The sequence below is a fragment of the Podarcis filfolensis genome, assembly GCF_964270895.1.
Source record: "Podarcis filfolensis genome assembly, chromosome: 15".
Lineage (NCBI taxonomy): Eukaryota > Metazoa > Chordata > Lepidosauria > Squamata > Lacertidae > Podarcis > Podarcis filfolensis.
In genome coordinates, this window is record NC_139618.1 from 32,930,777 (window position 1) to 32,946,011 (window position 15,235).

The 15,235-nt window shown below is 47.2% G+C and overlaps 1 protein-coding gene across 12 annotated transcripts in view; it reads left to right on the forward strand.

Moving 5' to 3' along the window:
• The window catches only part of ROBO3 (roundabout guidance receptor 3), a 328,455-nt gene that overhangs the window by 244,424 nt on the left and 68,796 nt on the right, over positions 1–15,235 (forward strand). For all 12 annotated transcript variants that reach the window (XM_083588317.1, XM_083588321.1, XM_083588322.1 and 9 more), the window contains exons 3-5: positions 7,599–7,756; positions 10,226–10,346; positions 12,313–12,451. In XM_083588317.1, coding sequence (XP_083444443.1) covers positions 7,599–7,756; positions 10,226–10,346; positions 12,313–12,451 — 418 coding nt within the window. The remainder of the gene's footprint in view (positions 1–7,598; positions 7,757–10,225; positions 10,347–12,312; positions 12,452–15,235) is intronic.

A 15,235-nucleotide genomic window follows, 5' to 3' on the forward strand; every position in this document is an offset into this window, starting at 1 on the left:
CACCTTTAATCGTTGTGTAGGAGAAGGACACTTACCTGGTGTTGCTTGCATGACAAACTACACCTGTTGAAATTCCCTGTTCTACCCACAACTATTAAAAATATGAGAGCCCTGTTCTATTCCATATGTCAACCCTTTTGTCCTACTCAGATTCACAGCTCTTCTGTCGGCAATGACAAATTAATACTGGGTCCAGAGTACAGCACTATGAAAACCTCTCCTTCCTTCCTTCCTTCCTTCCTTCCTTCCTTCCTTCCTTCCTTCCTTCCTTCCTTCCCTCTATCCTAGCATATCGTCTACTCTGAGTGGCAGCAACTTTTTAGGGACTTTTCCATCACCTGCCGCCTGGTACTTTGAACTGGTGATAAGAGGAATGACAGTAGCCCAGTGGTGGAAGGCATGCTTTGCACAAGGAGGGGCAATTTTCTATCCCTGGTGTCTCCAGTGAAATGGACCAGGTAGGAGATGGTGGAGAAATCCTTGGAGAGATGCTGCCGGTCAGAGCAGGTAGCATTCAGCTAGATGGACTCAATGGTCTGAATCAGCGTAAAGCAGCTTCATCTTTGTTCAACAGCCAAATCTCACTTGAGCTTTCCGTTGCAGCGGATGTCAGATTTGGTCCTTCAGTTTCTTAAAGGGTTGGATTCTCACACTTTGCTCACTCCTTCCTTTTAGGGTGGCCAGTTGTAGGAGAAGACAGGGCTGTTGCCCATTCAACAGGACATTTCGGTAGAGGTAGCTTGCCGTTCTCTTCTACACAACTGTTAAAGGTGCCGGAACCCTGTCTTCTTTCTACAGCACCTGATTCCTGGAACAGGACTCTGCCAGAGTCGGCAGCGTGGTGTAGTGATTAGAGTTTTGGTCCAGGACCGGAGAGACCAGGGTTCAAATTCCTGCTGAGCCATGAAACTCACCCAGCGAACTTGGGCCGGTCACCATCTCAAATCCTAACCTACCACACAGGGTTGTCGTGAGGATAAAAGAATGGGGAGGAGAACTATGCTTGCCACCTTGAGCTCCTTGCAAAAGAAGGCAGGAAATACATGCAATACATAAATACAGTGGTACCTCTGGTTGCGAACGGGATCCATTCTGGAGGTCTGTTTGCAACATGAATAGAAGTGATTCACCGCTTCTGCGCATGCACATGACATCATTTTGCACGTCTGCGCATGCGCAAGTGTTGAAACCCGGAAGTAACCCTTTCTGGTACTTCCGGGTCACTGCGGGACGCAACCTGAAAAAACGTATCATGAAGCAAACGTAACATGAGTAATAGGCTTGGGTCTGCTGGGAAAGGAGAGGTCTAGTTCGAATGGTAGAGAGGAACTTCTCACTAAAGTCAGGCCTACTTGTCCTTACTGCCCCAGGATCTCCATCTTCAGAAAGTTGGGATTCCACCCCTTACGACCCATTTACATGTGGTTCAGAGACTCACCTGTGGCAGTTCAGAAGTGGGTATGGGCGCGACTTTCAACCTTCACGGGCATGCACCACCTTGTCACTATCCTTGATCGGGCCACCACAGCAGCAAGTGTAGCTGTGTGTGTATGTGTGTTTGTGTGTGTGTGTGTTTATGTGTGTGTAGCAAATGATCTCTCTCTCTTTTTACGGCATTTCCACGCCCGGGTGTTTCCAAAGCCGGCCGCCTCGGCAGCGCTCTCGGGTAGCGGACATCAATATTTAATAAGCAATATATCCGTATTTTATTGCTCATTACTGGCAAGATTATTTCAGTATATTACTCTTAGATATGAATATTTATGGTGTATTACTCGGCTCGAAGTTAAATGGCTTATTGACACGCTATTAATGCCTGGTAAGCACCGCTTTGCTCTCGCTCCCTCTTCTGCTAAAGTGCCCATGGGCGGGGTGGGTTTGGGAAGCTGTCAAGATCCTGGCGCTTGTGTTCTCGTTCTCTCGACGGCAAACATTGGGAGGAAACTGCACTCTAGTCCAGTCCCATTGGGGCTCACCTGGTGGTGGTTGGAAAAATAATCCAGACTCCACCTTAATTAGGCTGACCAAATTGTCACAAAAGAGTGAGCAAGCTTTTGAGTAGTACAGAAGTCTTCATCAGGGCGGGAAAACCTTTATTTGTTCAGGGGTCACTTTGTTTGTTTCTTTGTTTGTTTGCTTGCTTGCTTCCTTATTGCCCAGTGGGTTGGACTAAATGACCCCTGAGGTCCCTTCCAATCCTATGAGTCTTTGACCAGATTTGATTGTCTGCATCCTTCACCCTAAGGTTCCAGGGCGGGTTGCAACATTAAAAACTGTTTAAAGCAAAGCAGGGCTGCCATGGGGTGTTGCTCAGAGAGTCCCTAGGGTCAGATGGAGTGCCTTGGAAGATTGCATAGCTGTCAACTTTTCCCTTTTCTTGCGAGGAATCCTATTCGGAATAAGGGAATTTCCCTTTAAAAAAGGGAAACGTTGACAGCTATGAGATTGCTTCTGGCACTTAAGCCCCAAATCCCTAAAGCCCTGTTCTGTATGCCCAATGGTGAGATTTGAGCCTATGCATATTGCATATTGACCACTGTGCAAACACGGATGCCAAGCATTTAATTTGATAAATAATAATGCTGTTGGGGTATTGCTTTCGTTTGTTACTATGTATGCATACATTGTAATCCCTGGTGTGATCCTTGATGAAGGGTGTCATAGAAACTTAATAAATACACTACTACTCATAGAAACAGAATCGTGAAGGGGGGGGTTATTGAGTTGCCTTTGCTTTTATTAAGTATTTTGTGTTTTTATATTGTAGTTTTGTGTTGTGAACCACCCTGAGATCTGTGGATAAAGCGTGGTATACAAATATAATATAATACTAATAATATAATAATATATAAATATAAATAGAAGAAGAAGAAGAAGAAGAAGACACAGTCCTGCCCTTGGCTGTCAGACATTTGGGAAATGCTGCCTTTTTAAATTAGAGGGTGGATGGCCAGCTGTCATGGATGCTTTAGTTGAGATCCCTGCATTGCATGGGGTTGGACTAGATGGCCCTCGAGGTCCTTTCCAACTCTACATTTCTGTGATTCTATGCAAATATGCCTTGTGTGTCTCCGGTTCTCCAGTTGGTCATGCTTTCTTTTGACAGTTGTCTCCGATGAACTCGAGCCAGGCTGGTGTAAAGGGCATACTTAAACTAGGGAGTTTGGCTCCCTGTGATGTCCACCAACGTGTATGGTTATAAAAGAGGGTTAGGCAAATTCATGAGGGATAAGGCTATCAGTGTCTACTAGCCCATGATTACTATGGTCTGCCTCCACTGTCAGAGGCATTCTGCCTCTGAATAACATTTGCAAGTGAGGAGAGCACTGTTGCCCTCAGGCCCTGCCTGCAGCCCTCGGGCCGGACACTGTCCAGACAAAGGGGACTATGGGGTTGCGGTGCTCATCTCGCTTTCAGGCTGAGCGAGCCGGCGTTTGTTCACAGACAGCTTTCCAGGTCATGTGGCCAGCATGACTAAACTGCTTCTGGTGCAACTGGACACCGTGACGAAAACCAGAGCTCACGGAAATACCATTTACCCTCCCGCCACAGCGGTACCTATTTATCTACTTGCACTGGTGTGCTTTCAAACTGCTAGGTTGGCAGGAGACACTGTAAGAACAGCATACTGGACCAGATGAGCCTTTTACTTGATCTGGCAAGGCTATTCTTACTTCCTTATCAGAAAGCAGGCAGCTGACTTGCCTTCCTCTTCCTCGTCTTCCTCTTAGAATCATAGAATCATAGAATCATAGAGTTGGAAGAGACCACAAGGGCCATCGAGTCCAACCCCCTGCCAAGCAGGAAACACCATCAGAGCACTCCTGACATATGGTTGTCAAGCCTCTGCTTAAAGACCTCCAAAGAAGGAGACTCCACCACACTCCTTGGCAGCAAATTCCACTGTCGAACAGCTCTTACTGTCAGGAAGTTCTTCCTAATGTTTAGGTGGAATCTTCTTTCTTGTAGTTTGGATCCATTGCTCCGTGTCCGCTTCTCTGGAGCAGCAGAAAACAACCTTTCTCCCTCCTCTATATGACATCCTTTTATATATTTGAACATGGCTATCATATCACCCCTTAACCTCCTCTTCTCCAGGCTAAACATGCCCAGCTCTTCCTTGCCTTCTTTCCAAGGATTGCTTCCACATGTGCCTCACGACTGTGCCGCTTGTCAGGTGTCCAGAGCGAGAGGCTAACTCGCTGGGATCGTAAAGTCTAGCTAAATGAATTGTTGTTTCTGCCTCTGCCGCTGCTTCCCCTCTTTCAGCATCCGCTGCTTATGTGCATTTTACAAGCTGAGGACATCTCCCCGATGCAATAAATAGCCTCTGACAGGCAGTTGTGCAATAAAGCCCTGACGGTTCCCTGTAATGGTTATAAAACGCTGAATTATTTGGGCGAGGAGCGGCTGATTAGGGAGCAACTCGGAGGCAGGATAATTAGTTGTGCAGTGGTAAATACAGGAGGCAACCTAAGAATTGGTGAGTTAGGGAATTCTTAATAATTCAGAGGCACTCCTGGGGCAGTAGAGATACGAAGCACTGAGCTGGTGTGCATTCTAAGGGCTCCAGTTGTGGGGAGATGCAGTCCATCCATCTTTTTCAACCGCAGGTTTGGTGCTGATTATCACGAGAAGCTGGTGCTCCTAAGTGCAAATCATTTTTATTTTTTAAAAAGAGAATCTTCCTGAATCCTATCATACATTCTCCATTGCTAACCCAATTTACAGCACTGGATTTTGGGATCACGTCTAGAATACGGATATTCTGTAGAGTTGCCAGCAAAGTTCACTGAGCTGAGAAACAAGCTCCGAGGACTTGGCAATTATTAACTCAGAGGACGGGAGAACATTGGAAGCCCCTGAATTCTTCTTCAGCTCTGATTGAAACCTGAGCCGGAGAAGATTTTCCAGCTTAGTCCTGCACAGATGGGCTGCTTCTGGGGGTACTGCTTCTGGGGGGACACAGGGCCCAAGGTGTCCTGGCCCCAAGGTATCCCTGTTCAAAGCAATTCCTTATGTAAAGCAACAGAGAAACCACTCTTTTGTTTTGCACAAGGAGTGCTTTGAAATGTTCCCCCCAGGAAGAGTTAAGGATATTTCAATAGATTTGGAAATTGAGCTACTTTCTGATATGGGTGTGGGGAGTAATTCTGTTCTTTGCCAAGTTAACAATGTTAGAAACTCAGATATAGAAGCTGGGTGTGAAATGGCTCCTTAAACCAGGATTACCATCAGCAAAATGGAATGCCTTGTTGCCATTATTCAGTACCACTTTTTGGTTCCTGAAATTCATTCTGATTGTGCAGATAAAATATCATGGATAGAATTCTACAGGAAGTGTTGCTAGTGTGTGAAAACAGTCAAGATCCAAGGATGCCCAGGCATGCACCTCCAGGTGGTGGAGATGTCAGGGGCCATCCTGGCACCTGGGCATCTTCACTTGATCGTAAGTGGCCGAAAGCCAGGTGCAAAATGCGTCTGGCACCTGGGGAATTTCAAACGCTGCAAGCCAGCTTGAGCCAGAGGCAGCACACCCGCCTCTTGTTTCCAGTCCCGCAATCTGTGTCCTTGTGGCCAACAAACAGGGTGAATTCAGAAATGTAGACAGTAATTCTATGCATTGTGCGTCTAAAACATTTTGGGGTCCAGTCTTGTTACAGTGAACCATGCCATTTTAACATCAGGGTTACAGTGGCCCAGTGGGGCTACCTTTGAAAAGTGCTCAGAGAACATTGACTGATTCAAAATCTGGCAGCGCAGTTGTTGAGATGGACCCAGATCACATGACACTGGTCTCAGCTATCCGTAGGTTCGCTGGTACACTTCAGAGATTTGGCTATAACACCGAAGTGAAAAGGATAGGATGGATTTGAACATGGAGCATGAGAAGCTGCCTTATACCAAGTCAAACTATAGGTCCTTCTTCCTCAGTATGCTTTACACTGACAGGCAGCAGCTCCCTAGATATTCAAACAGGAGTCTTCCCTATCCCTATCTGGAGTTGCCGTGGATCGAACCTTGACCTTGTTTTTGCAAAGCCTGTGCTTTGCTACGACCCTTTCTCTTGATGCTCCTTGGGTCTGAAGCTTTTATTATCTGCATCCGTGGCACCAACTGTTGACTAGTTCGGCAGGCAACTCTGCACTGGAGAGGATGCTATTTACCACAGTCTTGCGTCCGTTTGGAACCCGTGTCCCAAGAGATGACGCCTGCTGGCATAGGAAGTTGGCGTACTGCACTTGGCAAAAGTGAGGTGTCTTGCCCAGGAATCTTAGCGCATCCGTCCAGACCATATGGCAGGGCTGGCCGTATCGGGGCCGAGTAGCAGAGGGAGCAGGTGGCAGGCTGGGCGTTGTTTCCTGCGTAGGAGTTGCAAGTTCCTGCTGCCCTGAAAGCCAGGGCCAAATACGAGAGAGGAAATGAGCTGAAGGACAGCAACAAAATACCACTGCTGTGCCCTATGTGTAAAAGAGTGGGGTCAGTTATTGCAAAGAGCGTAGGGAGTCTTGTATCCACAGGGAAGGCTTTGCTAATGGTTCTCGATTTGGGGAATCACCTGGGATTGTAAACCTGACAACCATAGTGACCCTGATCTTAGGGGTTTTCTCCTAGATTGAAAACATGCCGGTTTTGGTCTCTGGCTGAGATGACCATATTCTGTTTTACCATCATTATCCGGCACTGCAGTCCTTTCAGGCTTCTTCATGCTGCCACTGCCAAGGTTCTTTCCTCCTTCCCTGCAAGCTGTTTCTTGGTGCACATGATGGCTGGGAGAAACACAGCATGTGAACAGGGGGAGAGGGATGCTTCAGAGTAAAAAGAATATTAGAAATCGGGGCAGAAGAGCCAACGTCATAACCAGTAACACTAACACGATAAACCCCATGTCTGTTGCAGCCAGTGTCTTTGGTGAAGTGTGATTGGTCTGTGGAATCAGCTGACAGAATGGTCAGCTGACAGGGCTACGTGTGGCACTACAGGCACCCTTGAGGAACCCAGTTCAGTCAGCAAGGCTTATAGTAGAATATAGTCCATGTGACACAGGAAGTAAACTACCAATGCATGGCCAATGGGAGCCCTTTCAGCTATGGCTGACAAGGCTACCGCTTGGTCTTTTGTGGTTTCTCTGGAGTTGTTTCATCATTGGCTGAGCTGTGTTCCTCGTGGGTGCCATTTATGCTGCAGCATTTAGCATTCCAAGGACCAATCAAGCTTCACCAAGCCTTCTAAGACTCCAGCCTTGGTCTTAAGTTTCAGCAGCTTGTCATGTTATTTCTGTGTGATTCTCCTGTTGCTGTGCAAACGGCAAGGATTGGTGCCTCCAGCAAGAAGATCTGAATTTGTTTTGTCTGCATCTGATTTAGTGTGCATGTGCATGCGCACACAGAGAGCTTTTCTCCTGGGGTATAAAGGGGCCCGTGAGAACCCTTGTGTACAACAGAGAATTAATTCCAAGTGTGAACAAGCTCTTTTAAAAATGTGGTGGTGGAACAGCCAAGGAAGAAAGGAAATCTGCAAGTGTCTCTATGATTCCTCATCCTGTTTTTGTTATTTTCCCTCAAGGGGACTCTGAAACTCTTCTCTCTTCCTTGCAGTCTTGCGAGATGACTTCCGCCAAGCTCCCAGCGATGTGGTGGTGGCAGCGGGCGAGCCAGCTGTGATGGAATGCATTCCACCAAGAGGACACCCGGAACCCACCATCTCCTGGAAAAAGAACAACATCCGCATCAGCGATAAGGATGAGCGCATTACGGTGAGACTGAGGGAAGCCCCCCTTGAAAAAGGCAGCCCTGTACCTCTTTCAACCTAAATAATTTCTTTGCGTTTTGCCGTTCTGTTCAAGGCTGAGAACCTTGGAAGAAACATAGGAATCTACATAATAATAATTGGTCCATCTAGCTCAACTTGGTCTACACATACTGTCAGCAGCAGATAGAAGTCTTTCCCAGTTATACATGGAGAGACGAGAGATTAGACCTTGAACCTTCAACGCTTGTGTTCTACCGCTGATGCTACAGCCCCTCTAACCACCTGCTACCTGATCTTTTCAACTGGAGATGCTAGGAGCTTGGACCTTCTGCATGCAAGGCATATAGCACGAAGCTTAGGCCATGACAGGCAAAACATCCTGGATAGGGCACAGTAGAACTGAATGCATGGTTAGGAGCAGCAAGCAGGTAGCCTTGAGCATTGATGGAGTATTGTCTAAAATTCTGCTGAGGTCTGAAATACTCTTGCAGGAAAATGTGTAATCTCAGCCGGTTCTCCCTAGAGAAGGTCAGCTCCCAGTTTAAGGTGCAGAATCCTTTTTTATTCATTTAGTGGGATTTATATGCTGCTTCAACCTCTAAGTGGTTTAAACAGAATATAAAATGTTTAACTAAAACACATTTATTAAAATCAAACATTAAAAGCAAGTTAACCTAAGCATTTATCAAAATGTAAGTGAAACCAGCCATTGTTACTTCCATTTTGATTAATGCTTAAATTAAGTGTACATCGGGGTGGGAACCCTCAGGCCCAGGGGCCGAATTTGGCCCTCCAGTCTTCACTATCTGGCCCCCAGATTTATTCCCAGCATGCTCCACTCAATGGCCTTGATTCCCACCCTAAGTGTTTTTGGCTGGCTGGAATGTGTCCTTGAGCTCTGATAATGTCTCTGGATTACCTGGATGGAGGATTGAGACAGGTGTGTAGAAACCAACCTACTGTGCAAAGGTAGCATTGACATTTGTTACTCTCCAGCAACGTTTGCCTCCAGCCCTGCCTTCCACTTTGATGTGGCTCTCAGAAGGTTCTCCCTGAAAGAGATATTATGGACCGTGGACTAAAAAATCCCCAGTTCTCTCACCTGATATACATAATGAAATTGGTTGTGTGGGCTGGCTTATTTAAAAGGAAGCCTTTAGCAAACAAACTGTATGGCAAAGATGCCTGCCTGATATCTTTGGGCAGGGAGTTCCAGAGGCACACACTCCAGTGAATTTCCGGGGAGGTTTACTCCTCATTACAGAGGATGGATGGCGGCTAATGGATTGAAGAAGAAGAAGAGTTTGAACTTGATATCCCGCCTTTCACTCCCTTTAAGGAGTCTCAAAGCGGCTAACATTCTCCTTTCCCTTCCTCCCCCACAACAAACACTCTGTGAGGTGAGTGGGGCCGAGAGACTTCAAAGAAGTGTGACTAGCCCAAGGTCATCCAGCAGCTGCATGTGGAGGAGCGGAGACGGAGATTGAGGTTGAATCCTGACAAGACAGAAGTACTGTTCTTGGGGGACAGGGGGCAGGCTGGTGTGGAGACTCCCTGGTCCTGAATGGGGTAACTGTGCCCCTGAAGGACCAGGTGCGTAGCCTGAGAGTCATTTTGGACTCACAGATGTCCATGGAGGTGCAGGTCAATTCTGTATCCAGGGCTGCTGTCTACCAGCTCCATCTGATGCGCAGGTTGAGACCCTACCTGCCCATGGACTGTCTCACCAGAGTGGTGCATGCTCTAGTTATCTCCAGCTTGGACTACTGCAATGCGCTCTATGTGGGGCTACCTTTGAAGGTGACCCGGAAACTACAACTAATCCAGAATGTGGCAGCTAGACTGGTGACTGGGAGCGGCCACCAAGACCACATAACTTGAAAGACCTACACTGGCTCCCAGTACGTTTCCGAGCACAATTCAAAGTGTTGGTGCTGACCTTAAAGTCCTAAACAGCCTCAGCCCAGTATACCTGAAGGAGCACTTCCACCCCCATCGTTCAACCCAGACACTGGGGTCCAGCGCTGAGGGCCTTCTGATGGTTCCCTCACTGCGAGAAGCAAAGCTACAGGGAACCAGGCAGAGGGCCTTCTCTGCAGTGGCGCCTGCCCTGTGGAACGCCCTCCCATCAGATGTCAAAGAGATAAACAACTACCTGACATTTAGAAGACATCTGAAGGCAGCCCTGTTCAGGGAAGTTTTTAATGTGTGACATTTTAATGTATTTTTAATCTTTGTTGGAAGCTGCACAGAGTGGCTGGGGAAACCCAGCCAGATGGGTGGGGTACAAATAAATTATTATTATTATTATTAGTATTAGTAGTAGTAGTAGTAGTAGTGAAGTTCTCTGCAAGAAGAAGTTTCCCAGGGGCTGCTTCTTGAGGAAAGTGGGGCCCCACCAATACATTGGCCTGGGAAGCTTGTTTGTGCAGCTGTCTCTAAGCAGGATTTCCTTTTGGCCCCTCTGCTCTAGATCCGAGGTGGGAAGCTGATGATGTCCAACACGAGGAAGAGTGATGCTGGCATGTACATCTGCGTGGCCACCAACATGGTCGGAGAACGGGACAGCGAGCCTGCGGAGCTGGTGGTCTTCGGTACGTAGGAGCAGGGATCTGGCAGGGGAGAGAGAAAGGCAAAGTGGAGTTTTCAGGGTCAAAAAGGAAGGGGCAAGATCTGTGAGTTTTTTTTCTATAGCTTGGAAGCAGCCAGGGAGGGGTGTGAGAATGAGAACAGAACGGTTTACTTTCCCCCCTTATTTTAAAAAATAGATTTACAGTGCTACCTTGGTTCTCAAACTTAATCCGTTCCGGAAGTTTGTTCCAAAACCAAAGCGTTCCAAAACCAAGGTGTGCTTTCCAATAGAAAATAATGCAAAACGGATTCATCCGTTCCAGACTTTTAAAAACAACCCCTAAAACAGCAATTAAACATGAATTTTACTTTCTAACAAGACCATTAGTATCTGGGGAAATCTGGAGAGCACTTCCTTCCATTGAAAATGAGTCTGCAAATGCCTTTACTCAAAGCCCAGACCTTTTGCTTGACTCTTCAACTTCACTTTTTTAAAAAAGCAAAAAACAAAAACAAAAAACAAGTCTCTAGCCCTGTAGAAATATAAAGAAAATGTGAGCAGGCTGGATTCTCCCAATTGCTCGTAACTACTGGAATCAGTGATGAAAGGCTGAACATTTCTGATTTTTATTTTTATTTTTCTGCGGAAAACCTTCAGTTTCATAAGGTCGTTACTAACAATGAATGGACACCAATTGCAAACAACAATATTACGCAAGCATGATAGTATCAAGTTTGTTGCTTTGTTTACTGAACACAAATAAAATGAACATGCTAAATTAGATCAGTCTCTAGGGAATCAAAAATTTTTCCCATGCAAACTGAGCATTTCCCCATGAAAATTAGCCTTGTATCAGAAAGCCCATATCACAGGGCCATCCTACAATTTGTTGTTTGGTTTTGAAAGTTTTCCACAGCATTGTAGCTAGCTATTTTTGGGTTGCAAGGCTAGTTATGTTCCTTTGCAGACACTGCTGTTTTGGGGTAACTCAAGTACAGTGCTATCCATCTCCAGTGTTTCTGTGGCAGGAAATGTCTTCTATCTGAGCAAGTCCTGTCTTAAGCTTAAACCTGATATTGCGATTCGGTGCCCCTTTCTTGGTGCCAAGGGGCATCCTGTGGGCTTTTTGATGATTATGTGAATAGAATACAGAGGTGGCTAAAGTTGTCTATCAAGCCAGGACCATCTCCAGGGGACCCCGTGCAAAGCGGCCTCCTATTTTGGTGGGGATCCCCAGGGCAGGAACATCATCATCATCAAACCTTTTATTGGCATCACCTACAAACATCCAAAACAAATCTACTTCCCCAGTGGCACAAAACATTTGCTAAAAGAAAGGAGGCAGAGCAGTCTATCGTCACATCTCTAGGTCTCCAGGGAGATCAGACGTCTGCAGTGTATTTTGATGACAAAAACCAAATAGAGATATTTAGCCACTAACTTGGTGAGCTCCTGATCATGCCCCAGTAATAGAAAATGTATGACCTCCAACTCTGGTTTCCATTTGGGGATACAGAGTTGATCTAGAAATTGCTGACGGATATATAGTTTACAATTAAGAACCATATGAGCCCAGAATCCAGAACCTACCACATCAAATGGAGTTCATTCCCAGGTAGGTGGGGACGCTTTAATGGGTGGAGACCACCCAGGGGAGAACGCTGAGATGAGCACCCATGAACCATCTCATGAACTACTGCCCGAGAGGGCACCACTCTATGTGGAAATAACTCGTGGACCACGGCCTGCTGACTGCAATAACAGTGGGCAGGAACAGCAACAGCACTCCAGAGGCAGCCAGGAACCATCATGGTCATTTCCCACAATGCCATGGAGTTGTTCCAGGGCATTGTGGGAAAATAAAAAAGACTGGCCTAGCTGAATGGCAGACCTCAGCACTGGTAGACCTTGCCCAGGGCAGCAGTGGTAGGCCTGCCTCTGTGCTGGTCCTGTGCCTCAAACACCATTTCCTGCCTGTGTCCTGACAGAGCGACCCACGTTCATCAAGAGGCCCATCAACCAAGTGGTGCTTGCTGAGGACACTGTGAATTTCCACTGCGAAGTGCAGGGGGACCCTGTGCCCACATCCCGGTGGCGTAAGGAGGAAGGGGAGCTTCCTCGAGGGAGGTAAGTGGTGCCTTTTCACCATTGGGGCTTGCAGGATGGGCAGGTGGGTAACTTGCAGTCCTGGTGGGAGATAGTAGACTGCAGGTTTGGGCTTGGCTGTTCCTTTGCCACACACTGACCCAATGGCCTGGGGCCACGCAGCATCTCTCAGCGCCATTCCCCATCTCTAAAACAAGGTCTGTCAGCCACCTTGCAATGGAGAAGAGCTATGAAAAATTCTGGCAATGGCAGTAATGGCTGGGAAGACATTGAGGGCCGGATCTGCTTCACCGCGGAGCCGACGAAAGGTCACTTCCTCACGCTTCCAAAAGGGTAAACCACAACACTGCTTTGGATACCCTTGTCTTGGTTGGCGATGAGCAAGTCTGCTTAATTCCCCGGACAATGAGCCTGACAATGCCTATTAGCACAGGCGATTGCACAAGGTGCTGTGCAATTAAAGCCATCTTTATCGCTCTTCCTCCTCCCCGCCCCCAAATGTATCAATGTGAAAATGAAGCACTTTCTTTCTTTATTTTAGACAAGGGATCTGATAGGGAAGATGCTCCGAAGCTGGCGAGGAGAGAGATTAGGTTGCCTGCACCACTGACCCTAAAAATTCGCTTAAGATTGTTAATATGGTTAATGTGGCATAGAACATGAAGAGGAGAGCTCTTTTTTCAATTCAGTTGATAGTTCCTGGGGAATGTGGCTATTTAGGAAGGATTATCTTGTGGGTTTAGTTTTTCCAGTTCCAGTGAACACTTGCAGTTAAGAAAAAGGAAAAAAAGTGTGTATATTGGTTGTTGCCGATTGTCACAGAGGGGAAGCCATAACATACAGAATGTGGCATGTGGAGTTGTATTAATTTATCCATATCTAATACTACATTTATATCTCTCTTTCCCTCCAAAGTGCTCAGGGTGGCATGCAGGCTTTCCCCCTTCCTCATTTTATCATTACAACTACCCTGAGAGGGAGGTTAGGCTGAGAGACAAGCGACTGACCCCAGGTCACCTAGCAACCTTCATGGCTGAGTGGAGATTTCAACCCGCATCTCCCAGGTCCAACCACTACACCACAAACACTGCCCCAATGTATCTGTCACAGCAACCCTGTGAGGTAGGTTAGGCTGAGAGACAAAGCGACTGACCCCAGATCACCCAGTGAACTTCATGGCTGAGTGGAGATTTGAACCCGGGTCTCCCAGGTCCTGCTCCAACTCTCTGGTCACCGCACCACACTGACTTTTGGCTTGAGAGAAGCCATTGTTCAGTGGTGGGGCACATGGTTTGTATGCAAATGGCACTCAAAAGTTGTGACCCCACATCCAGCTGAGCCTAACTCATATAGTAATAGTAATAATAATAATAATAATTTTATTTATACCCCACCCTCCCCAGCCAGAGCCAGGCTCAGGGCAACTAACACCAGTAATATTACGGTAAAAACATAATGGGGGGGGGAGGAGAACCAATTTAAAATGCAGGAGGTACACACATTGCCTTGGATGGCTATCATTCCTGAGTGTGTCTTGAGTCATGAGGGGTCACTGGGCTCAGATGTGGATTGGCAGGCTGAGATGGACTAGGAAGAGGAACAGGGGGGTGATATTGGGAGTGGGGAGGGCTGAGACTGGGGATCAGAAGCTGGAGGAGGCAGGTACCTACCTTCTCCCAGGATATGGCTGCCCCAACTGAGGAAGCCACCGCTGGGGAAAATAACACAACAACAGAATCTGTAAAAGGCACCGGTCGACAGCTAAGGGGGGAGGAACTAGAGGCAGAAGGAGAAGGCACAGCCTGGTCACCCAGAATGCAGTGCACCCTCCCGTCACTGTCATCATGCACATCCTCACTGATGCAGTTTGTGTCAGCGTACTCAACAGACTTGCAAGACTTGCACAACAAGAGTCTTGTGAGTGAGCTTGTTTTGCTCCATCTTTAAAAGCACGTGCGAGTGGAGAGAGTATGTGTTGACTTTCTTCACCAAAGAAACAGAAACAGACTTCAAGCGCAGTTCAGACTGTAGATGGGGGTTTAGGTGATGGGATGTTCCTTCCCCCAGCCATGAAATAGAAGAATAGCAGCACTTCCTTACACATAGCAATTTGGAGTGTCAGGGGAAAGGCTAGGCTAAAACCCTTCTTGACATGCTGGCTTTCTGTGCACAAGGCTAATCTAAAATTCTTCTTGACATGCTAGCTTTCTGTGAGCAAGGCTAAGCTAAAGTTCTTCTTGACATGTTAGCTTTCTGTGAGCAAGGCTAGGCTAATGTCAGAGACTGGGCAGAGGAGGAATGCTGGAGACTGCCTCCCCCATCCTGACCCTTCCAGGGAGAAGGAAGAGGAAGACAGTATAGATCAGGCATAGGCAAACTCCGGCCCTCCAGATGTTTGGGACTACAAGTCCCATCATCCCTAGCTAACAGGATCAGTGGCCAGGGATGATGGGAATTGTAGTCCCAAACATCTGGAGGGCTGGAGTTTGTCTATAGATTTACAACAGGGGTTTGAAGGAGGTAGCAGCTCAGAGGCAGATGAGGGGAAAAGCTGGGAAATCATGGCACAGCTGGAACAACACCCAGCTGACACGTTGCCATTAGAAAGCATTCCAGACCCCCTCTCTCCCAGAACCTGGTGAGTCTTGAAAGTAGGAGAGCAAAGAGCTCCAGGACAGAGGGCAAGTAGCAGTACCCATAGAGGAGACGAGGAGAATGAGGAATGAGGAAGAGGGAGAGATGGCGGGTGGAGACTCACTCGGGACAATGCCATTATCCAAGAGGCTGGCTTCTAGAGCCTCTCTC